The following is a 27613-nucleotide window of genomic DNA, read 5'->3' on the forward strand; positions in this document are numbered from 1 at the left end:
AACTTGGCTAAGGTGCACTTCAACCAGCAGAAGCATCCGATCTTTTCTAACTCTATGTGGTTGAACGATCTACATGCACAAACACGCGTACATTCCCTTCACCTTCCCCAGGTCTGCTGGATAGCCCACCAGAAGCACCTGCTTTTTCTAGACCCATCTCTGCTGTGGACCAGATTAGCATAAACCACAAGGTTGTCTTTTTTTAACTGTTCAAGAAGAAAACGAACTTTATCCCACAGCCAAAACCAGGACATCAAGAAACCTTTGTTGGGTCTTTCAGTTTGGAATCAGATGGTGTCAGAGAAAAAGTTGAGCAAACAGCTCGCCCTTCAAGAGCAGGAGGAATTCTCCTGCCACAAGAAGTCCTGGTCTTTCAGACACCGCTCTGGTACCACCGACGGATCTGGCAATAGAGAGCTCAGAGCCCAGGAGAGAGCAGGAAGCCCAGATGCTGATTTATTAATTGGAAAACAGAAAAGAGAAATAAATCATCCAAAAGTGCCGCTGCTTCTGCTTGTCTATCTCGCTGCAAATGACCAGTACATTAGCTGCAGCCAACGCCTCATAAAACAAGACAAATGAAGGCAAATCGCCTCTCCACACTGCTACCTCAGAACAGCGTTCTGCCAACAGAAACACAATGGAAGGGAACACCCCTCCTCTTCCCTAATTATCTTTAACAAACTGCCAAAACATTAAACAAGCCCAAAGCAAAAACATGATAAAACAGCAAAATCACAATTCGGTGGCCTTTACTGAAGCTATTTATCACCAGAGCGGTTTGAGCCAGGGCCTTGGCATCTTCTGCAAGATGCTCAGGACGTGGGAGAGGTCTCTTTTGCAATCTCAGTGTGACACGGCAGAAGGAATCAAGCCGTCATTCTCGCGGCAGAGAGGAGCCGCTTCACACAAAGTACCTGACTTCACTATTCATACATAATAAACCCTTGAATGACGCGCAGCTGTCTGGGTGCTCAGCACTGCTGGCAGATCAGAGAAGGGCAGCAGGAATGGATCACACGCCTTTTGTTCAGCTGCAGGGCAAGCTTCCCACACAGGCTGGAGGCTGGAAGGGAAGACTTTCTTTGGAGCTCCCCTTCTTGTTTTTCAGTTGTCACACCTCCTGCAAGACAGCACGTTTATTGAGCAGTGAAATGCTGTCTTCCCCTCTTAACTTCTTCCCCCACAAACCTTCACCTCTTGTAGACACCATTAAATATCCCATTAGGGCTTTTTATCCCATGAGCTCAGTGGGGAACCTGGCAGGCGAAAAGCTTTGTTAAGGCTTTGGTGACCGCCAGCAGATCCCAATGCCCCAAAATAACAACAGAAGAGCAGACAGAGGCTGACCGTCTCTCCGTGAGCATACACATACTTTTGCTCAACCAGAAGTTGTGGCTTGCTGCTGCCTGCGGATGCTCTCTACAACCCATCCCATGCAGGCAAACACCGTACCGACAGCAGCACAGCCACTGCAGCAAAGCTTTGGCGCCTGCACGCTGTGTCACCACTGACGGTGACCAGCTTCTGTGCTATCCACATCAACAATAAACGACTGTCATATTAATTTCCCTTTCCAGACCGCCAGCTGTGACAACCAGGCTACCAAGAGCAGCCGCTATGTGCAGTCGAGGTCGCAGGCCGTGTGTTTTGTCTGTCGCCAGTGCATGAGATCCAAATCAATATTATTGATGCAACTTTTGCAATGAGTAATCTGCCATTAAAGATTTTCTGCAAAGTCTGCGTTTCGGTAATAGGTCTTTCTTCTTGTTTCATCTTTACAATCATTTGCTTTCCGTAAATTAAAGGGGAAAAAGAGTAACATGACATTTTTAATTTAGCAGACAACCCAACCTCACAAGTAACCCAGGACTTTATTACTTTCAGATTTTCGTGTCATTTTATGATTTCATGTGGTCTTGTTCCAATGGCAAAATTATTTCACCCAGTCTCAAATACAAGAAATGAATGACACAAAGCCAACGAATGCATGCTAACTCCACCATCTTCCATGAAGCATTATCTAAAGATGGTAATCATCACGTGTCTGTAAACACTTCACATCAAGAGGAGAAAGGGAGAATAAACAAACAGACATTTAAGTTACGACAAGATTTGTTCGGGTTTTTTTAGTGAACCGCAGTACACTGACATTGTTTTCAGAGGACAAGACGACCAAAAAACTTAAGGCAATGATCTTAAAATTATCAAAGAACAAGCCAACCACATAGGTCTTATCCGTTGACTACCTCCAACCCCAGCTCCAAGCAGCGCTTGCCCCAGCCTGTGTGCGGCTGTCCCATCAGGCAGGGCAGAAAGTAGATCCAGATGAAAGTTATGTATAAAAAATATATATAAAAATATATAAATGCTATCACAAAACTATTACTGCTAGGGCAGGCCATATGTAGAGAGCAAGGCCAATGGAGAACCTTTTGGAAAATCCCCATCCTTGAGTACAGCTGTGTGTCCCTGCTCCTCCCTCACCTCCCAGCCAGCGAACCTTTCCCCCTTCCCCTCTAGCTGACGGCTCTTCACCCTGGCAGGGAGGGGACGGGCAGCGCTTTTTCGGCTGATCCTTTGGAAAGAACCTGAGCGTCCTCTGTCCTTTCCTGACTCCAGCCTTTTCCCAAGAGGGATCCCAAGTTCATTTTCTTTGTGAAAGAGCTTAACGGTTACCCAGTAAGAAGATTAACTCTTACAAGTGTATTAAGAAGGCAAAGAGTAAGAGAAAAACAAAACATGATCAAAGCAAATCCAAAGTAAGCATACAACCACCCCTTCTCTCAGAGTTGAGAAACCAACCTCACAACACTTAATACAGGTAAATCTGAGCTCTATGTATGATTTTAATAAAACCATTATCTCTTGTTATTACCACCCATGTCAGTGTGTCTTGGGACCACTGCACATACTGTTCCTTGTGCTCAGTGCTGTCTGTCTTCTAACTCATCTTTGCAACCTGTGAGAAAGCCACCGAGCTGAACGGGCAGGATATCCAACCACGTTCAGCATCTGTGTAGCAAAGCAAAGCTCGGCTCCTCGCTATACAGAGGTTTCAACCACAGGGAAGCTGAGGGTTCTGGTCTTGCTTCTCTGGATAGCTCACTGTTCCTCTGTCCCTGCAGGAGGCAAATCCCACCACCAGCACCTCCACCGTGCATTCACCTTTGAGCCGCCACCTCCACCATGCACCCACCACTGTGCATCTTTCCTGATTCCTCTGCAAGGCAAGCCCTTGCAAACCTCAAAGACAGCATCCTCTGGGAGGATTCTCTGACAGACCTTCAGGGAAAAGCTAAGCATATCCAGCGCTTCCTAGTACACTCCACTGCCATGCCCTCAGCTAGATCCCAAGCCATTTGAACACCTCTCTGTCCTGCTGGGACAGAAGCACCCACCTCAGCTGGATGCTGCCACGGCACAGACGTATGGAAGCATAAATGCATCTGTCCCAGCTTATGCCCCTTTACAGAGTTGTCTACGTTAGCAGGGCTTCTTCTGCAAGGCCACTGTCCAAGAGGCAACCAGCCCACCTGAAACCTGAACCAACTATGCAATGTCAGCTCTCTGCAGGGACTGAAAAATAAGCTCAAGAGACCAGGCTCAACAACAAGCACCTCAAAGAAGTGCCTGTGTTGGGAGGGATCAATCTGGGCAAAACGCCAGATTAGCTTTTTTTGAGGTCCTGGCTGCTTACTGCCCCTTAACTGGATTATCCAAAGAAACTCACCCCCAACCCGAGCCACTGAAAGCAGCCTGGTCCAGGTGACCATGCTCAAGCACTGCTGCCAGTGACAGGCCTGCTCCAGGAGGAGGAGAAGTGACCAAGCCTATTAGACAACATGCCAAAACCATGCCACGCTTCTGCATAGAGTATTCACTCCTCTTCTGACCTTCTCCAGGCTTGTTTTGCTGCCTCTAACCTCCAAGGCTATCCTTGTAAACCACCAGTGGTTGCAAACACAGAATGGAATGGAAAAATTCAGTACTCACTAGTGGTGAGGCAACTGCAGCATGCCAAGAGATCTGCTCCTCGTTTGGCTCCACAGAGAATGATCCCAAAGCATGAATTATCAGTCATACCACGGGAGGCACCAGTCTTCAACTTGGACCTTACAACATCAAGGGGAAAGGAGCAGGGAAGCCACAGGGGAATGCCACAGAGGAAAAAGTATGCGAGGGAACTGTTGCTAAGCAGAGACCAAGCATCTCTAGGATGGTGAAAGCTCAGTATCACTGAGGCCAGAGGATGGTAGCTGGGTAAGAGGACTTTCCCAGGTAGGCTGAAAGTACTGGAAGCTATGGCTGCTTCAAAACGTCACAGCTGCTTCCAGCTAGATGAGCGTACAGGGCAAGAGCTCTCCTAAGGCATGGCCCTGTGTTCCCTTCCACCCTGTCATGGGGGTGACAATCACAAAACCCACCCTGCCAACCTAAAAAACAGAGGTCTTGAGGTCGTACTGCAACTACAAAGCACTGGCCACTGGCACTGCTCCATGAAGAGAAAGATAGAGGCAGAAACAAAAAGAAATAAAAGGGTAAAATCTACTGAGGAGCACGTCACCATTTGAAGAGAGAGCATCCAGAACATCTACTTTAATTTTACTCAGGTGTCTTTCTGTCTAGTAAAAACCTACTGAAAAACAGACTGAAGGAGTATTCTGGCTACAATATCACCATACTATTAATTGCGCCATTCCAATTAGCATTATAGGTTGCAGAACTGGAAATTAAGGATGTAGGTAGGCAGGGAAGTTGCTGAAGGTATACAGAAGTTTGTTCAAAGCCTTTTTTCCTTGAAAACACAGGCAACACAACACTCGCCTTCATCTCTGCAAAACCAGCGAGCATAGGTCCCAGTCCTGCTCCAGACAACTGTTATAAACCAAGTGCAGCCCATTGCAGTTCTTAAACATACAAATCAATAAAAATCGCAATAGCCTCTTTCTCCAGCAGATGCATACCTCACTACATGGCCTCATTAACTGTCAAGCTTCCAGATGGGATACCAAAATTATGAAAGCCAGTCACTCTGCTGTCGAAGCACGAAAAGCTGTTCTCTTTCCAGCTCCTCTTGTTGTAACAGGATGCATTATTCCCTCGCCTCCTGTGTGGCATGCTAAGTTCTGCTCAGGAAAGTTGCCAGGCATCACCACAATTTCACAAACTTGATCAAGACAGGATCTGCAGTCGATCAGTAACGGAAATTGAGACCTAAGGTGGTTTCTCAAGCCAGCTTCAAAAGGTGGACAATACAAGGGTGCCATTGTGCAAAGTTCATCAGCAGGACACAGGCTAATTAACTAAGTGGTTTTTTGGAACTAGTTATTTTTCAAGTAATGGTTTTCACTACGAACAGTCAGGCTTTATCTACATTGAAAGTTAAAAACTTTGGAGGCACTTCCAAACTGGACTTATTAACAGATTTCACTATTAGCACGACAAAAACATCTATTTTTATACCCAATTTACACAAAAAGTCTATTATCTGTATGTGTCCAGAGACATTTCAGCAGGAGAGGAAACTGCGACTCTTCGCACTACTGAGATCTACGAAGCCTGCTGCAATGTTCAGACTTGTTTTCTGCTAGTCTGTAAGACCCCAATTATAATGTGATTAAAAATATAAAACATAGCAGTCTGCCCAATGAAAAAAAGCTATTTTACAATACTACCCTCTCCCCAGGTGTGGCTGCGTACATGAAATGAAAGAACAGTTTTGCAACTGATACTGATGTACGCTACAACTCCAAATGACACCGAGATCAACGCAAAACACGTTGGCCACCTTCTCTTTCCATGAAAGTATATTTATTTACACAAATAAACTCACTTTTCTACATTGATTAGGTTGCTGTGTCCCTTTAAGGCACATTCGCACTTACAGAAGATTGCAGCCAGCCATCATTTGAAGGACTAGAGTAATTCTCAGCTGGCCAGCATTACTGCGTTACCCAAATAATTTTCCAAAGTAACTCTCACTTGCATTCAGAATAACCATGGGACTAGAGAATGCTGAAAGACACGGGAAGAAAAAAAAAAAGATTCTCTGAAAGAAACAGATTTGCTTTTAAAATAACCCACTTTTTGAACAAAGACAAAGGTTTTTTTGAAATCTGCACAGAGCCCTTATTCAGACACCCATTTTCTAAGAGTTGAAATAAACTCACTCTTACCCCTCAGACCCTTCAACTCGCAGACAGGACGAGAACAGGCACAAAGACAGCCCATATGATATACTGCAAACATTACCCTTGTCTAAGAAATCAGTCGAATTTGTGGAAAAATGGTGCTAAAGGCTAAATGTTAACTTTATCACTGATCTCCATTTCGGAGCTGTTCTCCCACGGTTATCTGCAGCACAGCTGCCTCTCTGAAGTGACGCGCAGTTGCACAGGGTGAGGCAGCATCTTCTATCCCATCAGCTGCCGCTGTAGGGACATGACCCCTCGAATCCTCCTGATCTACCCAACGGCTCTTGTGAATTCACGCCCTGGCATGCTGTAGGACCTCTGCTCCTCTCCAAAGCCTTGCTGTATCCCCTGAAGATGCTCTTCCCATAAGGAAGAAGATCTGCAGTACATCAGTATCTGGGTATTTTCCCTCCTTGCTCATGGGTATCAGCAAATTGTCATGTACATGGCAAGACTTGCTTCAGGTCTGGCAAAAGTTTAACCCGCAGTTTTCAAGGGCTGGTGCTTCGGAAGTGGAGGATCCAGCCACAGGATCCAAAACTACTCTACTCACCTCATTCACACTCTTCTTGCACATTAGTTTTATAGTACGGAGCCTCTTTCCCCAATATCCAGCTCCCAGCCGTATGCATCACCAAGCAAAGTCTGAATCTGCAGCTTACCTGATCCTTCTCAGGCTTGTCAGAGATGTCATTCAGACTGGTGGAAGTCAGGTTTCTGTGAGTCATGGCTGGGCTGCCTGTAAGAACAATGTCAACACCAATTAAAGCACCTGTTTTGATCCAGTCAGAAGAACACAGAGGCTCAGGCTACAGCAACACCTTTCCTTGCACAAGGGAGGCTGACGTGGGGAATTTCAGACCCTGAGAGGCTGCTTTCTGTGACCTTATGTGGCACATGGGAAATTAAGATGCTAACGCTCCATCATCCCTGACCCTAGCATTCCCGTGACTCTTGGCATGGCAAAAGAGCCCAAGGACTTTCCATAATCCCTACCTGCAGGACAAAAAGTGAATCACCAACAGGCTGCTGACACCAGAGTTGCTGGTCACCCAGGACCCCAGTCACAAACCTGTCCCTCAACAGGGCTGCGACTCTTGTGGTCACTCCGACCTGCAAACTCCTCACCTCAGCTCTCCTACATAGACAGCATCTGCCCATCGCTCCACAGCATCCCACACTTCCATATGCAGCTCCCGTGGCCAGGGAGGTGGGCAGCTCTTGGTCCTTTGAGGTTTTTATTATTTTTTATTATTATATAAGTTTAATAAAAAATAAATATACTTTGATATGTATTTTATTACTATCTAGGTTTCTTCAAAAGTAAGCTTATTAATTAAGCTCACAAACTTCAAGCATTTCATTAATTAAAACAATGTCTGCACTGCATTGGTAGGCCAAAAGTCACCAACTCCTGACACCAAATACGCCAGAGAGACGAAAAAAAAGCCCAAAGAGCTGAAGCAGTTCACCTTCATTTTTTTTTCGAAGATCAACTACTTGTCTGTTCCCCTGACACGCTGGCACTCGAGCACCGCGGCGCAGCTGGGAGGGAGCTGCCTGCTCCCCTCAGGGCTGCTCATCTACATACTCATGCGTTCTCAGAGATGGGCAGAACATACAGAAATCATTCTAAAGAACTTGGAGAAAAGCTCTGTAATTTCAGAATTCAGTTGTACAATCCCACTAAAAGCATTTGTAGTTAAAACTGAAGAAGCCCAAAGTAGCCGTAATTGTAAACAAAGAAAAATAATTTAATTTTTTTAAGGAAAAAAAAAAAAGAAGAGAAACTCCTGGGACGGATACGGTATCATAAAGCACAGTGGTCAGTAGCATTTTTTTTTTTGTAATTATTCTGAAATATTCCCATCCCTTCTCACCCATGCTCACAGGAACCAGAAGCACAGCAGCAGGAACTGGCAGCACAGAGTTTCTGACCATGAACATAACCGGGAAGACCGAGAATACTCAGAAAGAAATGGCACTGAGGCATTTCCCAACTTTGGTTATGTTTTGAGGCAATATCAATTAAACTTCTGCTTTAGTATTCATACCAAAACGAAAGTCTGAGTTTTCAGTGATCATCAGCTCCCAGTGCAAGCAAGCTCTATAATAAATCAGCATACTGAGCGAAGGAAAAAAATGGAAAAGGAAAAAAAATACAAGACTGCGAAGAAAGAGATCTGGACTCCCAGCCTTGGGTTTTCTTTACAACATATTCGATGTATGTGGAGATAGGCTCTTGTGAGCCATTTGTGATCACAATATACTGGTTGTGTGTTCTTGCTACCTCCAGGAATGTCAACACAGCAAAAGCCAAGCACAATTAGATAAATTAGTGATTATAAAAGGGGCATCCCCAGCTTTTCCTCTTCCTGCTGTTATTGCGGGCCAGATTTAAGACCCCACCTATCTCTAAAAAGTTTTTACAAATACATTTACTCATAGAGTGAGAAATGCTGCCTGGAAGACTGGTTTAAGCTGCACGTATTAGTAACCATTCTCCTAATTAATTACTAGCAAGCCAGACTAAGAAACACCTGCAAATTTTGATTCAATGTTTGTTATGAATCTGTCAGTAGGACATAAACACATCAACAAAACAGGAAAAAAGTGATCAGACTTGCTCATGTATGTTGTACCTGTCGCATGGTATAGACATTACTTTGTTCATAACACCTTCTGTGATATGAATATTTAATAAGTATTTCTATTTGGTAAAAAGGAAAGCTGGAGAAAAAAAAACCAAAACCCAAAATAAACCCAGGTTGTTGTAATCCTGAAGCCCATTACTGAAACCCAGGGCTCCTTTTTCTTGTATGGTGCAATTAATTATCTTTTAAAGGTTGCACAGACACTGCCAATTCTGGGACATCTTTGACAAGTGTATGACACACCCATAAATTAAAGACTGAGGCTCGATCCAGAGATACACATGGCTGCTTTGCAACTCTTGAGTTGGTCATATCAAGTAAAGAATAGAGAAGCACTTTCTTTCAAATGCAAAGCCTGTTCACGATGACAATTAGTGTCATGCAGCTCAGGGAGTCCATGCAAAGTCTCTATCAGCTTCCACCACCTGAGCGCTACCAACTGTGAGAAATTAAACAAGAAAGTCTTTGGCAGATTTAAACAGATCTGGAGAAGTTCAAAGACTGCAGAGACGGGAAAACCGGCAGGCTGCTCTCTGAGCTGGGTATGCCACCCTGACCATGGCCAGCTAGTGGCTTTGGGAGAGCTGTTGTTCTGCTGTGGACCATGGGACACTGTCACACAGATTGATCTCCTCTTGTTCAAGCCTCATCATGACACCTCCAAGTCCTGGCACAGCTAATGGCTCCAATTGAGAAGGAACTAAGTATGACTTCGAAAAAGCTTTGAGGAAGGGCAGAAAATACTAATGATTTTACTTGCTACAGTTGTTCAATGCTTCTTCAATGCCTTCTATTCAGAAGAGCTGCACTATGTAGCTGTGGAGAAAGGCATCTGCTGAAGGTACCCCCTTCATTTTCTGCAGACTGCTTTGGTGGTCTCCCATATCTCTGGGTTCAGTTTTGGAGTAAATAGACTAAAATCAGGGCCCACAGCTTTCACAGCTGGTGTTTTCCCAAATTACAACATCTTTTTCCTTTGTTTACTAGATCTCCAAGGCTGTATGTTTCTTAGGAGGTAATTACCCTTCTCTTTCTAGGGGAAGCAGCTAATGACTGCATCGCTTCTTCCTAGCAGCCTCTTTCTCCCAACACAATCAGCACAACCACATCAAACTCACAACAGCTCTTCTCAAGGCATCCCATATTTATTCCAGGCCTGGAGAGCCCCGTGTGCCAAAACATTTGTCTGCCTTTTCCAGTTTCTACCCTTGACTTCATAAACACCACACTTCCCCACACACCTGCCCTTGACTATACGCTAAAACCACCACAGCCACAGCAGCACTCCAAGGCTGAACAAGGACAAGTGCGTGGAGCCTAGAAGGGAGGGACATCAGACAAAACCCTGTATGACAAGAAGCATGAACCTCCGGACAGAAGGCTCTCAGGACACTCCTTCTGTCACAGTTAAAGCACTTTGGATGAGGCATGTCCCCTCCTGCCCAGGAAGGAAGACCTGACCCTGGGAAGCATGCAAGCCACCCCCGTGCTCATTTCTGAGCATTATTCCACAAAAAGCTGTGAGCATGTCAGTCATAGCTCCAGCTTCTTGGCACAATGCACAGACCTTATTCACTCCTTTTTCCATCATCAGACTGGCCTTGCATTCAGAGATCTGAGCACCAAAACTTTACAAAGTACTTTTTGTTCTTCACAGGTAGAAAGCATCTCATAACGCCAATTTAAACAGGGCTCTCACAGACTAAGATGATTCCTATCTCCATCTCCTTGCAAGAAACTGTACACTTAAAGCTGACAGCCAAAACCTCTTGAACACACAGCATGACTACTCTCCCCTGAAGTCTGGTGTCTGTACGTATCATCTTTTGAAGATGCCCTAACAAGGTCCTCAAGTTCAGACTAGTCCCACTCAGTACTGACTCGGACGATCTCTAGAACACCAACTGGAAACCACAAGCTTCATCTTTTACCAGCTTTGCTGACCTAAGCAACTTGACAGTATCCCAGTCCATGTTTAGAAGTTTTCCCCTAATCCCTGAACTTATCCTGACTGCCAAGCAAAGTCACTCACAGAAAAACACTGCTAGAAGTGCAAGATGCAACATGTGCAACGTTGGCTCAAAAGCCATTTGGTTTTGTGGGTACTGCAGCCCAAATCTCTACACCCTAAACCTCTTCCGATACAGGTTCCTAACGGCTGTCCACCGTTGAAGTCCCAAAGCCAGGAAGGACACGTCCAATATTCTTGGGTTTTGTGTTTGTCTAACAAGCCTGCTCATAAGAGCAACCCTCTGGAGCAGACTCAGCCATCTGGGGGTTACAGTGACACAAGGCCACCTCAGTCTCTGGGGTGAGCCTAGCAATACTGCTTCAGAACCAGAGACCTGGGGGGCTGGGGAGAGAAAAAACCCAACCTTAAAAATCTGGGAGTCCTCAGCTGAGCAGCTTCTCTGAATCACGAGGAAATAATGGAGCAGAAGTAAGCAACAAGCCTCTCAGCCCACAGGCTCTCTGAGCCCTGAGCAAACTAGGGGAGTAAAAAGTTTCTGCTGCCGAGACCTCAGCCAAGACTTTGGCACGTGATGTTCACCCTTACACAGTTTGCAAACCGAGGATAATTCCCTGATTCAGGCCTAATTGAACAGGCTTCCCGGGGAAGTGGTGGCATCACCATCCCTGGAGGTGTTTAAAAAATGCCCAAGTGTGGTGCTTGGGGACATGGTTTAGTGGTGGGCTGGGCAGTGCTGGGTTAGCAGTTGGACTTGATGATCATAAAGGTCTTTTCCAACCTAAACGATTCGGTGACTAATCTACATGACTGTCTCTCTGGCAAAGGTGATGCAAGCCTCTCCTTGGCTGTGCTCAGCCAAGTACCGGTGCAAGAAGTAAGGTGGGCAATCCAAACCCCTCCCAGCACCCTACTAAAAGGCTCAATAGTCATCTTTCACCGGGAATATCCTGAAATTCAGATTCCTGTAGATTGCTATGGCCCTAAAGAACACCTCTGTGCTGTTAGTGCAGTAATCAGACATCAGTGTAGTAAACATGTAGATGTCACGTGTAGTAGTTGCCATCAGATGAGTGATGTTTTACAAAGGATAATCAGAGAGAAGCGAGGCCTGAGAAAAGTCCATCACCAAGAGAGAAAGCTGACAGGACATGCTAGCTGTGTTTTTTTATTTAATTTATAAAGAAATTAAAATATTTAAGCTCGTTACATTTATAATACTGCATTGGTGGCAAAATTCATGAAGTGCTTTTCAGAGTCAAAGGATGCTTCAATAGGTGGAAGAAATGTCACTCGGTGGCTTTGCAGGGAGCCCACCGCCTGACGGGGAGTGCAGGCTGACCTACCTGTTTCATCCCAGATGACAAAAAAGAAGCAAAACAGAGTGAAAGAGAGCAGCAGGAGGGGACAGTGGGGATAACATGGACAGCCAGAGCAGCAGCCGTTCCGCAAGGAACGCACCTGCAACCTTCCCACTGTTAACGCAGCAGCAAGCGTTAGGAGACCCGCTTGGTGCGAGTTCCCCTTCCTCTGCCTCTCGCCGCCGCCCGCCCGCCCACATCCCTGCCCGGGACTTACTGAGCCATCCCACGCTGGGGCTGCGCTGCACTCGGATTTCATCATCCAACGTGCGGGTTGCTAGACAGGGCACGGAGCTCTCGAGTGGGCTGCGTGCTTGTGTGGCGCAAGCAGGAGACAGTAGCAGCAGCAAAGAGGAGGAAAAGAGCAAAGTTGAAAAGTCAAAGAAAGAAAAAAACAACAAAATGCAAGAAAGAAACGCTCACACAATTGCACAAGCAAGCCAGGTAGGAGACAGAGCGTTGGAACAGTCGCCGTTACACACAAGTGCATCTCTACAGAGTTTAGTGACCAGAGTGGTAAGCCCACTCAGGTGGAGCATGATACCTCCTCCATAGCTCCACTTTTCAGCATTCAGTTGGCAGATCTGGAGCCAATCTTCCCCTCCTGGTGTCTCAAATTCAGGCACCTTCGAAGCGGTTTTCAAGCACCTAAGGCAGCTGCAGCGTTAATCATGCTGAGCGGTCCCAAGCTGCGGTGTGGGCAGTAAGAACAGCAGACACACAGTGCTTTTGAAATAAAAAAACCAGGTCACGTCCCTGTAGGAGCCCACTCTGAGCACCCTGACCATGCATGTACCATGCACAGCAATTTGGGCTTGGAAGCACGTACCTCAGTCTGCAATGCTTCAAATAATGCAAACAGCTAAACACATTGGTGGTGTTTTTACCAAGTATTCCTTGGAAAAATATCTCATTTCAGACTTAAACATCTTTCCTCCTGTGCTGGTATTACTCAGCTGATGCCATCATTCAACTCTCTAAAGGGACTGGGGATGCAGCTTGGATGAAAAATGCTGAACTGAATAAAGCTGAACTCTTAACATAGAATAAAAACTTTAGAGGAGGGAAGTTTTCATCTGCTAGCCTTCCTTCTCTCAGCACATCAGCCAACGCGTTGCAGACAGCCAAGGTGTTGGGGCAACTCAAATGTTTCCCAACAACACTGTCAGCACAGCAAAAACAAATACTGTTCATGAGGTGTTTGGGCAGCACAGCCACCACCTGCCTGGTGATGGGGAGCATGCCATTACTTACGGTGGTTAAACACTCACACTTCAAACACATCACGGTTTTCTACAGCCTCTGCCAGCTTGGTTTTAGTATGATTCGACCACTTCTCTTCAACGCTTTCGCCACAGGCTCTCACAGGCGTTAAATTATACAAAACGCTGGCAGGCAGGAAGCTTTTAAACAAAAACATCAACAGGGCACAGCAAATGTCACCCCCAAAGCACCGGTGAACACTGAGCAGGCAGTCCTCAGGCACCTGCATAAGGAACGGTGGCCGCGGTTCCCGTTTTATACAGTGGCAACCCCACGGCAGACCTGCGTTACCACCCGAAGGTGTGCCAGCTGGGCAAGGGCTGCCGGAGAGCTGCTAGCGCATACGTTATTTAGTGCAGGGCTTCACGGCAAGTGTGGTACCCTGTGCCAGGAAAGGACACAAAGAACTCTTAGAAAGCTGGTCAACAAACCAAGGTGAGCAAAAAACCAAAAAAAACCCCAAACCTGTCAAAAAACCCTGCAGGAGTTCCAATTGAAATGTAAAAGCGAAATGTCCTTGCTGAACACTTTGAACAGCTCAACCTTCTACAAATAAAAGAAACAAAAGGGGCAGTGCCTTTGTAAGGTAACTTCGAGTAATTACTCAGTGCAGCTTTGCCTGTTCAGCTTTTTGATAATCATCTTTTTTCCCACTGAACAGACAGCAAAGGAGTGCTTTAATTGTTCCTCCTCCATCCGATGTCATGTAAGGAACTACCGTCTTTTGCCCATCTGGCTTTCCCAAGAGCAAAAAGGTTTCTGAGAAATCATTCTCCCACAAGCATGATCCAAATATCAATCTTTATGATGTGGTGATGAATAAAAGTAATTCAGCGCACACCTTAGCCACTCAAAAGTTGCATGTTTCTGCCCGTCTGCTGGCTACTGAGTCTTAGCTGCAAAAAGAGCGGTGAAATGGAAGAAGGGGTTGGGGGATGACGTGCTACCGGGGACCACAGAGCCACAGAGCCATCCCTGCCGAGGTCTGCGAGGGCAGAAGGAGCAGCTGGAGACACTCCAGGATCAGCCCCAGCAGCGGCAGGGCAGGAGGTAAAGCACCGTTTCTGAATTTCATAAAAAACACAGAGGGCTCAGTCGCCTCAGAAGGTGGAAGTAAGAACACGGAATATAGCCACAGTCCGGGGTGCTTTGCAGAGAAATCCCCAGCAACACACAACGAATTGAAAATGCACTCACATTCACAGTCAAGGTCCTAGCGACTTCTGCTTGTTTACCTTTTTTCCTGCTTTACGCATGAAGAATATCTTGAGACACATTCAGAATTTTTAATTATGATTAAATGTAATACCAGAACAGAAGTTGATACAAGCTTATCATGAAGCTACTGAGAAAGGCATAGAAAATTTTAGAGACCCTAAGACCTAGTTACCTAAGTGCTCCAAAATAAGTGAGACACAGGCACCTCAGTATCTCCGAGAACCACGGCCCAGGGGATATTTCCAGATTTCAGAACTAACAAATACCTTTGAAGAAATTTGTCATTATGTAATATGGGGTTTAAGCCTAACTGTCCTGGGGGGTAAAAAAAAAAAAAAAAAAAAAAAAAAAAAAAAGGAAAATCATGGGCAGAATCCATGCTAATGATAATGACATTACGCTAAAGTCCTGCCAAAATAAATGTTTTTTAAAGTAATTTAATACGATTAGGCACCTATCAAAATTGTAGGTTCCAAATCAGTTGTGATTGCCCAGCAAGAACCAGTAAGTTGCATAATATTTTTTACACACAACCTGCAGCAGGGTCTGGTTCAGCTTCAGCAGAGACGGTCTCGTTAACAACCCTTAATGAATGCACAATAACTGTGCTCATTACACGAGCAGGGTGCTTTGTAATTTACATCAGTGCCTTTTATGGGTAAACTGGAGAAGTTCCCCCATGCAACACCGGCAGTAAATGTCAGTTGAGCAGAAAGCCAAGCTGCTTCCCAGCTGCATCAGCCTGTAAGGTTCTTGTGCGGAGGGGCGGAGTAAGCCACGCGCAGAGGGGCTGCCGGCCATTCCCATCAACCTGGGGGCAGCATGAATATTGGATGGAAGTTTCACTGACGCCGAAATGAAAGGTAGACACTGAACAGAAATACCTACCTGGAAAGAAACTCTAGGGAAGTTTATGAGTGCTTGGGGGCTGGTGGCACTTTCATTACTGTCATTAACCATGTTGAGAGACAGCTGCACTCCTGCTGGCTTCATTAAATTTTTATCTGTCTAAAGGACAAATTCTGCCTTCAGAAGCACAGGAAAGGCACTCATTGAATTCCAAGGAGCATGGTATAACTCAATCAAATACATTCTGGAGTTACCTTTTCAGTAAAGTGTAAATAATAAATAATACAACAACTTTTCATGAAGTATTTCCCTTTGCATCTAAGTCTCTCCTTCCTTTAAATCTCAAAGCACTTGAAGTGTCACGGAACATAATGCATTATATATTCTCGTAACACAAAAACATCCCAGGTGGGGAAACAGAGGCAAAACAACATGAAAGGAGTGGCTGAAGGTCAGCCAGTGGGCTGCACAGAGTCGGGAAAGCATTTCCTGAGACTCAGTCCAAATGAGACAGGACCTGCGCACCGCCTCCAAATAAGAAAGGAATGAAGTCACCCAGGGTCCGAGTAAAGGATGCCCTTAGCCATGAAAAACAAGCAGGGCCCTGAGTGGGAACGGAGATGAACGCCCTTTGTCAGCATCAGCCTTCCCAGAATAAGCACGCTATTATTTTCTCTTTAAGCAGCCCTGCAAGCCCAGCGCTGCACAGCGAAGAGACAGGGCTCACCGTCCGAGGTAGCGTTAAACAATACACTCAGCGTGTGTACTATAGTTAAGATACAGTTAAATAATAATAACTATAAATAATAATAGCTATACCATCCAAGGTATAGTTAAATAACGCACCGAGCATGTGTATTAGAGGAGTTGAGGTACAGTTAAATAATAACAACTATAAATAATAATAGCTATACGGTCCAACATATGGTTAAATAATACACTGAGCAGGATTTACCTTCAAACCCCTTAAGTAAGTTTTAATTTGTCTTTAAAACCCTGAGGTTTTGATGGCTCCTCAAGGAATGACTTGAACTGCAGAAAGGAAGAATTTGACATTCACCAGCTGCTGGAAAAAAGAGGCGGCTGTTACAAGCATATGGTGCAGGGGAAAAAAGGTGCAAACCAGAGGTGGAAGGTGGTGTACACTGCTAACAGAACCCGTTTTAACCCCTTCGGTTATGACCCTTGCTGTGTCCAAAAGGAGGGACTAACCATAGCAATGCCCTACAGTCAGCCCTGAAGGTTTCTTTATATTTCTGCGCCTTAGGAACTCACCAGGACAGGTACTCAGAACAAAACACTAAACTTGGTGAATTGTTCGGCTGTAAGGTAGGACAAAAGCCTGGCGCTGCCCAGAGACAGCGGCACTCCCCGCAGGCAGGAGCCCAGCCGCTCGCCTCCCAGGCGGTAGGAGCGTGGTTAGCTCTGCCTGGGGAGCCCAGCCTGGCACGCCTCTCTGTGTGACCAGGACCCTCGGTGTCACAGCGCCTACCTGCAGGAAGGGGGGGTTGGGGCTGAAGCCCAGAACTAAGGGCATCCCCTACACCGCGCACAAGGCGACCGAAGCACCCAAGCAACACGTGCTGGAGACGTGTCCGTCTTCGGTTTTGCCTCCCATACAGCGTGGCTACGGTTCAGGATCCTTCTCCTCAAAGCAAACCTGCTCACCTTTTCAAAGCTCCAGAAAGCGCAGTAGTCACGGAGGTGGTAACTGGTACCTACAGACACCACTGCAGACAGTGCTTATGCATTTCACCTGCAACAGCCGTTGCCTTCTTTTAACAGAAAGCAGACACCTCCCATACAAACCAGCGGGAAGGACACAATGTAAAGCCCCAGGGAGCATCATTTCTTAATCCCAACTGAAAACAACCACATGCTGGGTGCCCAGTCCCGACATGACTGAGGCATGCTCCAGGGGCCTGAAGTGCCTGGCTGATATAAGGGCAAAAATCCTGCCGATTTTATGCCAGAAGTTAACGGGCAAAGAGCAGGGGGGCTTGAGGAGTACCAGTTTAGCTAGAGTTCCTGAACACCGCCTCTCTGGGATCCGACCCTCCTCAGGCACTCCTACACGTGTACGTTACCCAATGTGCAAGGCATCAGCTCAAGGCTTGTGGGAATTCACAGAACAAAAGCAAAGCTTGGTGATGCCCAGAAGGTCCCTTCCCCTCCCTGCAGCGTGCTCTGGAAGAGGCTCCCGTTTTCAGCACATATTGCCCGTCTCAGCTGGCCACACTGAGCTCCTTCCCCACAACAGGAATTTCTTTACAGTGCTCTCCGAAGCACAGTCCCTCTCTTTGCTCCACTGGACTCCTGCAGGGATATTCACCAAAAAGCTGCACACCCAGGACGTCCCCTTGATTCACGTTACTGCGCCTCTGTGTTATTCACTTAGTCACTGCGTTATCAAGGCACTTGTATGGGACAAGATGCATCATCAAGAGCAATAAATATTCTTCACATGCACACGCACACACACCCCTGCTGCAAAATCAAAGGATGATTAAAAAGTAGGAATTATTAATAAAGTATGATAATAGGTTAGGGAGGAATGTTAGGGTGAGTTTTGGAAGCAGAACACAGAAAGCTAAGAGGCCTTAAATGTAGCAAGAAGGAAATAATTTCTTTGCTTGCTTTCATTTCTGGGTGAAACTTCTGAAATTTTTAAACGGCAACTTTTAGACAAATTTCCAGATGGCAACAGGAGGCAGCTTGACAGAACTCCAAGAGATGACAATAGGCTGAAAACTTCCCTTCTTTGATTACCACTAGTAAGACGACTGCAAACACCTATGTACGGGTAAGTACAGAGACATTGCCAAGGCCTCTATAGCTGTCTGCACCCAGGCGCACACGCACACGGATAGACACCACTACGAGCACGGCACTAGCTACGTCACCACTTTCAGAGACAGATCCACGACATACACCACAAAACAATCTTAGGATGAATAAAGCAAGATGAAAATCAGCTTTACCCACACTGGACACTGATTGTATGGCAATAAAATGCAAGCTAGATGTTACTATCACGTAAATTTTGACTAGGAGTGCCATCGACACCATCTGTTACAGAAATCGAACGCGCATGAAAGCTTCGTCTCTGCCCAAGCATTTCAGATGATTGGCCTTTTAGGTTCAGGCACGGTTGGATTTTTTTGGCAAATCTCCTTCCTACCGTCGTTCCTGCATCCCCTCCCACACGCAGGCTGCAAGAGCATTTCTCTGCTCTCCCCTGCGCCTCCTGCAGCCTGCCACCTGCCTGCCACCTCCCCTCCTCTCCCACTCAGTCCAGTGAAGATACGGTTAGAGCGACGTGCCACGGCCAAAGCAGCCTCCAGAGCCCACCGCTGACATGTCATCAGCGTGGGTCTCGCTACGCTAATTGTGGGTTAGAAAAGCATCGTCAAGGCAACGCAGTTAGTTTTTGGCGGGCAGGTTGGGTGGGTTGCTTTAGAAGGGAAGGCTATAGCCAGTTAGCCTCTGCATTACCATTATCGGGGTTGGTAAACATCCTACTTGCACTGGAGACGGTCTTTCCAATGTCAGCCAGGGAGCGCAGGTTGGACTTCTTGGTCTGGTGCCGGTGCTTCCTGAGCAGCGTGTAGGTGACTTTGTCCTTCAGGTCTGATTTCAAAAGCCCCGTCTCGATCTGATTGTCAACGATCATTTCTGTCGCACGCAAGGGTGAGGGAGAGGAGAGGACCATTAATCACAAGGCACAAAAATCAACTGCACTGAGGGAGAGCGGGGTATAAGGATCGTTTTCACCCTATCTTTTTGAAGGCTTTCCTTCCCCACCTCAAAATCACCACTACATTTCGCCATTTTACTTTTGATGGGCATCTCTTATAGACATTTCTTTTGAAATGGGACATAAGCGTTTCCATCCAGCAAAAAAACATCAGCCACCGACACATACCTATTGTAACGAGGCTCCCTTCTGTTATTTTCACACAGGCTGCTGAGACTATTTCAAATCACCTACAGATGCAAGCCATCTACCAGGGTAAGATGGTTCTCAGTTCAGAAAGGGAATCTGCTCTGACCCTGTATTTTTGTGAAGAAGCTACAACTACTTTGCGAGTTCCAGTATGCTCCCAAAAATAACACAGTAAAACTTCTATCGGATCCAACACGGCCCGAGTTCACCCCACAGGCTCCCAGTAAAACCTAATCTAATGATATGAAAAAGTCCTGGAGATGAGCAACTAATTAAATCACTCACTCTCCAGACTGAAGTAAAATGACGGCAACTACAAAAGGCAGAACTTGCTCCAATTGTCACAGGACGTATTATGTGGCTTTGCCTTTATCTGAATCAGCAGGAAAAAAGGCTCCCATCCCACTGCAAAGGCTGCTCACTTTCCATCAATCCTCTCCTTCCTGCTCCCCTGTCTCAGAGGAGAAGGGACGGGGGAGTAGCCAGATTTATTAAGAATCTCTATTGTGCATTAAATCTCCCATTAAGTTGTTCCCTTGATTACTTCAGTTAACATGCTGTCCCCCGGGGGGAAGTGGCAGCTCATATTTGTCTAGTGGTAACTTTTATTTGTGCTAATAATAAAAGTTATGGGAAAGGGGAGGCAGAACATGCATCACATTTGCTAACTCGGTGAGTCAGAAAGTCGTCCTCTATATGCTGCCCAAGAATTAATGCCTCTTCACATCACAGGGGAAAAAAGCCTAGTTCTTCCACCCAACTCAGAAAAGGACCATTATATGCACGTAGGTGCAGTTACACTAAACATTTGGCAAAAGGTTTATTTTTCTACAGCGCCGTTTTCCTGCAAGCTTTTGCTCCTCCTATTTTTTTAGTGATTTTTGGAATACTTCCTTCAGTCTGTCTTCATCAAGTTCATCCTTCTCTGCAAGTGTTTCTTCCCTTCCATGTTTCTGATACAACACAAATCAACAGAGAGCCTTCTGAGCTCTTCCTTCCCGTGTGTCATTAACAGACATCCACCAAGTGACCATCACTAAATAACTCTGGAAACCAAGTCTGCAGGCTTTTTGGGCACCCCCATCTATCTGATTAAGGACCTAGACCAGCAAAACCACCCCACTCAGGCCAGTGCTGCAGCAACGGCAGCCACTGATTTGTAATTTAAACTTCCAGGAGTCAGATGTAATTTGGGTGTTGAAGAAGAACATTGAAGGTGACATCTCAAAATTACTTCAAAAAGAAATTTAATGTTCGAGGGTTAAAGTTTTGGACCACTGACATCAGCTGCTATCTTCTGAAGCATGTTCAGCTTCGGCATAAAACTTCAGAGGTTTTTGTTTGTTGGGTTTAGTTTTGTTTTTAAACTTTGCAAAGTTGTGCATTTGGATACACAGACACAAAAATAAAGGAAAATAAATGCCAAAAAAAATGCACCTGCAAAACAAAGTTCGAAACTCTGCAGAGAACATCAGAGGCAGCTTTCGTAATTCCAAGTATTACAAACTAGTGCAACACCTGATATTTAACAGTTTCATGGCAGGACAGTTTTGAGCCTGCTTCCTCCTAAGATTATAATTCAAAGCACTGGGTTTTGTGGGGGGTTTATTCCATTTTGCTCTTCTATGCCGCTTCACATCGTGGCTTCCAAACTCAGTGGTTTTGCTTAACTGTACCTCCACTGGACGGCTCACTTTTAAGATTTATTTTTGCCGATCTTCTCACACATCATCGGGAACACGGTATAGTTCTTGGCAACGTCACCAAGCATCACCCCAAGCCACGGCTACTTTGGCTGCAAAGATCCTGCCATCCTGCTCAGAAGAGTGAAGTACCAGCTAATGCTGCGCCTGCTCTTCGCCCTTCCTTGCTGCAGGGGAGCACCCCATCCTACAGAGAGCCTCACTCACCTTCAGCAGCCACCCTGGGACCCCATCCAGAAGTAGTCTGTGGTCTGACTGCATGGCCAAAAACCTGCAGCCCTTCTGCCCAACGTGGTACCTGCTGGGTCCTGAGGGAGGTGGCCTTCTACAGCTTACGTTTCTGAGAGCCAACACGAAGTCAGTGTGTACTATTCCTTGCACACACAGTGATATCTCGGGATATAACTGAGGACATCTCCTTTGGGATCCAAATGATTCGATACAATCACCAAAAAGCTCAGGAAGGACCTAGAGCACCAGTCCTGTGAGGAGCGGCTGAGGGAGCTGGAGGGGTTCAGCCTGGAGAGGAGGGGGCTCAGGGACCTTATCACTCTCTACAACTACCTAAGAGGGGGGTGTAGGCGGGGGGGTCGGTCTCTGCTCCCACATAACAGGTGACAGGACAAGAGGAAACAGCCTCAAGCCACGCCAGGGAAGGTTTAGATTGGATATTAGGAAAAACTTATTCAACGGAAGGGTGGTCAAGCATGGGAACAGGCTGCCCAGGGAGGTGGTGGAGTCACTGTCCGTGGTGGAGTCACTGTCCCTGGGGATGTTTAAAAACATGTACATGCGGTGCTTAGGGACATGGTTACTGAACCACGGTGGGCTTGGCAGAGCTGCATTAATGGTTGGACCTGATGATCTTAAAGGTCTTCTCTAACCTAAATGATTCTATGGCCAATTATCACTGAAGCTGACTTTTTTACTCTTCTTCCTGAATTGAGAAGAACTCTTTTCTCTTATCTGTTGTCCTTCTCCACACACTTTCTATTTTCCCCTGTTATTCCTTGGAGGATTTCTTTCTTTATTTTCCTCTTTTCTTGAAAAAGCAGTGCTTTCTCATTAAAACCATCCATGAAACCATCATCAGGGTTAATAAACATTGATAGGGAAGAGTTGATGGAAAGAGCCAAGGAAGCTTCACTTACCCACCACCTGTGGGAGAGAAGAGGCCTCCATATCCAGCATTATTGAGCCTTTCTCTATACATGTCCTTAGCTCGAACAAGCTGTGCAGGGACAAGGTGGCCACGTGAGGTTTGCTCCATCGCTCCCCACCTTGTTCTACCTTCTCCTCAAACTTGATCCACCTACAAGAGGGCAGAGCAAGGAGATCATGTTAAAGCTGTCGGCTCCTTGCAGACACACATCTCTGAAAGAAGCGGGGCAGCTGAACCATCGTGGCATACCAACAATTTCCAGTACACGCATTTTCCCACACATCTCTGAGGCCACAAACCCATGACCAAGTTGCAAAGGCTTAAAGAATTGGTGTGTGTCAGCTGAGCAGCCATAACGCTCTGCCTGCTTGTAAACCATTGCACATTTTCAGGTAAAACATTTTATCTTTAACAGCTTTCATCAAGACTTAAATTAACACCCTTTAGCTGATGTTTGCTCCAGGCCAAGAGTACATAGGCGGCTTCAGCAGCTGAGCTGAGACCCGGGGGTTCCCTCCCCAGTTGGCACACCCAGTCCTTAACCCAACATCGTGTCAAACCCACCACAACAAGTTGGCCACCGCTTCGCCAAACCAACGAGGAGAAAGTGAAGGGAACTTGACTCACACTTGAATCATCTCAAGGGAGAAGGGGTGAGCACCACAGCTCCACAAAAAGTAGCTGGGGAGGGGGTGTTTTAAAAAAAATAATCAGCATTTCCGCAAATAAAGTTGGAAAAAACTTCTTTTTCTGGAAAAAAAAAAACCAAAACACCTTGGTTTTGAGTATTCAAATCTGGACAATAAAATCTGAAAATTGGCCACTGCCAAAACTCAGTAGCATCAAACAATACTGTCCCATACCCACAGGCAGGCGTGAGGCAATGGGGGGCAGAGAGGAGCATGCCCCAGGCAAAAATCGGGCGATGCTCTTGGCAGAACAAGTGAGCCACCAAAGGACAAGCCACAGGTTAAGGGGCTCTCTCTTTCCCTCTGCTCTCTGGCTGCTGTTTAATGATTTAACAAAGCAGGTCTGAAAAAGCCAGAAAGCTCACCTGTAGTGGAAGATTAGAGCAAAGGTCAAATCCCGTTCTGTGCAAAAGACTCTTTACACCCCTAAACCCACTTCCTAACAGCAGGCGAGCGGGAGGTTTCACCTTTCCCTGCCCCCCAACCCACCCCCCCCCGGCCGTGACCCTGCCCTTGTTGCGCTGCCCCCAGCCAGGGCTCTGCTCGGGGGGGCAGCCCAGGGCTCCTGCTGCGGGGCTCACCGGGGGGTTCACCCAGCCCTGCCTTGGCTGCACCGGGAAGAGGCAGGCGCCCTATGCATCCCTCACTGCAAAGCAGAAGTGCTTTTTAAATCCTGTCTTGAGATACTGTTTTAATATATGAGGAAAATGAAAATTCCAGTGACTAATATAAGGGGATTATTAAGACAAAACCCACACACGTCCAGGTAAGGAAGCTCATAAATTGGTTCAAAAGAATATTACTAACAGTAAGCGAAATTATATTTAATCCTGAAAAATGTATTACTTGAGGATTAATCAATTACGCTTTTCAATTGCAATAATCTCTTTTTGAGACTCTTTTTTTTTTAAAGCCGCTTTTTAACTCCAGCTAAAAAAATGATTTAGATCTCAAATTAATAAGGTTCTATTAAGTTCACAAATTCTAGCTATTTCCTAGGACACCCGAGGGACTTGGGCAGCTGCAAATTTCTGAGTTTCAGAGCTGTGTGTTACATGGGACGGAGATGCGGTTCACCCCGCAGTAGCATAAAGGCTGCAAGTTACGAAGCATTTGCCTTTTCTGTGAAAGTGTATTATTCACGACTACTGATATTTGCTTTCTGTTTTCTTTTCACACTATAATCCACGATCGAAGCCAAATAAAACAAATATTAACTTGCAAACCCATTTGAGCTACCACCTGCTCTGTTCAGTGTGGTCCCTACAACAACTCTTCTCCTAGGGAGTGGGCAAGCCCACGCACTTCCAGGGGAATTCATGGAGAGCAAGGTGCCTCCCAAGCCCCTGAAGACCCTTGGTCCCCAAGCCCCCCCAAGCTCTGGTGTACACCATCCCCTCCGCAAACCAATGCGAGCGGTTAGTTAAGCAAAGCGGCCCACATGGCTGTCCATAGGGGAAACCAATGCCTTGCTCTTCATAGTTTGGGTTTTTTAATATCTGCTTCTGCGGAACGGCTCGCTCACTGCTAGGCAGGGAAAAAAGTGCTGGACTTTCAGGGTGGAGGAGAGAGGGCAAAAAAGAGCCAGGGGGGTTAGTGCTTCTTGTTGCCTGAATATAGAACTGTCCAGCTCTCCACAGAGCTTCCCGCGCACTGAAAGCGATGCTGCCTGCAGCAACGTACTGTTTCAGGGCAGGAGATTATCTCCACTGTTATTCCAGAAAACAAACAATCAAATTACCTTCCTCATTCCCATCCCGTTCCATTCTTGACATCTACATATTCCTGTCTGCCAGCTGGACTTCACTTGCAACAGCTAGTAAACATTGCCGCGACCACATCAGAGCAGCAGCAAGGTATGACATAAAACACCCCTGTTCTGTTACGCCTCTTGGGCACTGGGAATTACGTTGACGGCTCTCCTGGCACTGGGAACCTCTGCTTTCAGGTACCTACCAGCACCACTGGCTCCAAAGGGTTGGGACTGGCAAGGAGGACCTGCCACCAGCGCACTTGGGTGCCTCCAGAATAACACCCTGTGCTTCCAGCGCGGCTGGGCACCAGCGGCGCAGGCAGTGTGCGCGCACTGCAAGGGCAGCTAGGATCTCTGCTCAGCCAGATGCAGGAGCCATCTTTTTTCTATATATTATTCTTTTCAGAGCTTCGAAAAGGATCGTGTAAAAGGTGTGCTAATATTATAATGCATGAAAGGGTGAAGGATATAAATGTGCTGCCTGACAGAGCCTTATATAATAAAAAAAGAAACAATGATAGAAGATTAAAAAAACACCTACCCACCATCCCACAGTTCTTTCATTCCTTTTCTCTGTAGTCTCATGATCTTTCTACCATCTCCCTGCCTTGTGGAATGACCACCACCACACTACGGTGGACACATCTTAGTCCCCAAATCCTGAACCTCAAAGTAAGAGTGCTGGCCTCCAGCTGCTTCAGGTCTTTTTCCTAATTTTCCCTGTAACCTGTAACTGCCACCAAAATGCCAACATCCACATGTCAGTGGAAGAACTTCTCCCTTCTGCACCAAATGGATTATGAGCACCAACACAACGAACAAGAAGCACCCACCTGGTGACTCAAACCTTCAGGCTACCTTTTAACAGCAATAAACCTTCCCTTTTACTGCTCTCTTTCTAACACATTTACAGGGCTTTGCTGTAAAACCCCGGAGTACATTAAGGATGTTTTTCCAAAATGGCCCTTTTTGGTGAACTGTGGCCCAACACCGCGATGGGCTACACAGGCAATAGCACCCTGCAAAGGGGTACAATGCCCTCAAGCCCTGGTGCTTACCTACCTTCAGAAATGTCACCGCGTGCCAGGTGACTACAATAGCCCCCTTTATACTGGGGTTGCAATGCAGCTGAACTTACACGAATCAAGAACCAGGACAGGCAACTAAAGGTCCCCTCTGGAGACATCTTTGCATCAGTAGCCATGAGGTTCTTGCTGGAAGTTTTCCATGATGTGTACCAATTTATTTTTCTATTGACCAGAACAGCTCTGGAAAGGACAGTATCATTTGCTAAACTTTCTTTCCTGACAGCTTCCATGCTCTTTCAAGTCTTAGACCAAAGGGCTGTGGCAAGCTGCATGGCCGGCAGCCCCTCTGCCTGCCAAAGCATGGAGCGAGCCAGCTCCAGCTGGGATGTCCCATAGCAGGAGCTGCTCAGTAGCTGACTGACAGATTTGTTATGCAAGATAAAGTCGTTTCAGAACAAAACTGAAAAATCCTGAGCAATCATACACTATGCAAGATCACTACCAACAAAATAGCACGCGAGTCAGGAGGCGGGGCCGAGTTCAGGAATTACACAGTGTCTCAACAGGATGCTTAAAGCATGTAATGTATATATCTAAATATATCTAAAATTTACATGGAGCATCATATATACAGCTCCGTCTAGCACATCTTCCAAAGACATTTGAAAACACATAAAACCAGAAATCATTTGGCAGAGGAGAAGAAAACTTCTCTTCTCTACAGCTAGCTGACAGCAGGAGGAGTGCAGGCACATCCCACTAGAAGGTGCTCTGAATGTGAATAGTTGAGGGCTCCTGACCCATGTCCCTCAAGAAATGGCCGTGCTTTGTGATTCGCCACACCAGGCAAGGGGCACCTTTCTTCTAACGGCTGAAATTTGCAGATTTAAGGAAAATGGCGCTTCCCAATATTCATACTAGAAAGGAGGGACCCAAGAGATAAGTATGCTCAATAAGAAATGCCACTCTAAGGTCTGAATCATGAAAAAGCTTCAACTAACTGTCATTAAAACACCCTCCCAAAGACCTGTGCATGGACAGAGGAAAGCATAATTAGCTGTAAAAAGCAGAGGCGGGCAGTGCAGATGACTAAATGCAAGCACTGAAATAACGGTCAGAGGGATGAAAAGCAATAAAGGGAGAAAAGGATGACCAAGTAAGAAGTTAAAGAGTAAAAGGTGTAAAGTCTTTAAATAGGTTCTCCAAGCGACCGAGAAATAAAAATAAAGGTAAGGGGGTAAAAGGGGTAGGTGGTGGAGCGGTTCATTAAATTGCAGCTAAAGAAGATTAAGGTAACCGAACAACATGGGCTAACTACGAACACAGTAGGTGCCCTTGTAGAGGGGAAGGTGGAGAAAGAGCTTAGCCCAGCCACAATAAAGGAAAATGAAAAGCCTCAAGTTAATGAGGGGGATTGGGAATAGGGAAAGTAGAGCCCCGGACTGCCCTTTGGCTGGGTAAGCATCTCTTTCTAGTGGGATGCTTCAGCCCTTCCCAGCAACCAGACTGCAATTAGGGGTTTACCTTTTAAAGCAAAACCAAGAAAAATATTTTTACTGTATTAAAAAATCAAAACTTTATAAGGCTAGAGGCTAAAGAGCAGCCTTTAGATCACAAATCCAATCCAATGTTCTTTTTTGGTGGTGTTCAGATATGAACTGTACGTAACTTGTGCCAACCAGATCAAAAAAAGACACCAGTTTTTTGGCATCGTTTTTTGACCAAACCAACAGCAGCATCAAAGAAACAGGCAGAGAATCCAACCAAGAAACTCAGAGCAGGCAACCCCAACCAGCAGCCAACACACACCTTGGATAACTT

The 27613-nt window shown here is 46.1% G+C and overlaps 1 protein-coding gene across 1 annotated transcript in view; it reads right to left on the minus strand.

Moving 5' to 3' along the window:
• SLC4A4 (solute carrier family 4 member 4) overlaps nt 1-27613 on the minus strand; it is a 163748-nt gene that overhangs the window by 66843 nt on the left and 69292 nt on the right. The window contains 3 exon segments of the mRNA XM_037392274.1: nt 6860-6936; nt 19007-19186; nt 22312-22472. Of these exon segments, the coding sequence (XP_037248171.1) occupies nt 6860-6936; nt 19007-19186; nt 22312-22472 (418 nt within the window).

The sequence above is a fragment of the Falco rusticolus genome, chromosome 1 (assembly GCF_015220075.1).
Source record: "Falco rusticolus isolate bFalRus1 chromosome 1, bFalRus1.pri, whole genome shotgun sequence".
Taxonomy (NCBI): Eukaryota; Metazoa; Chordata; class Aves; order Falconiformes; family Falconidae; genus Falco; species Falco rusticolus.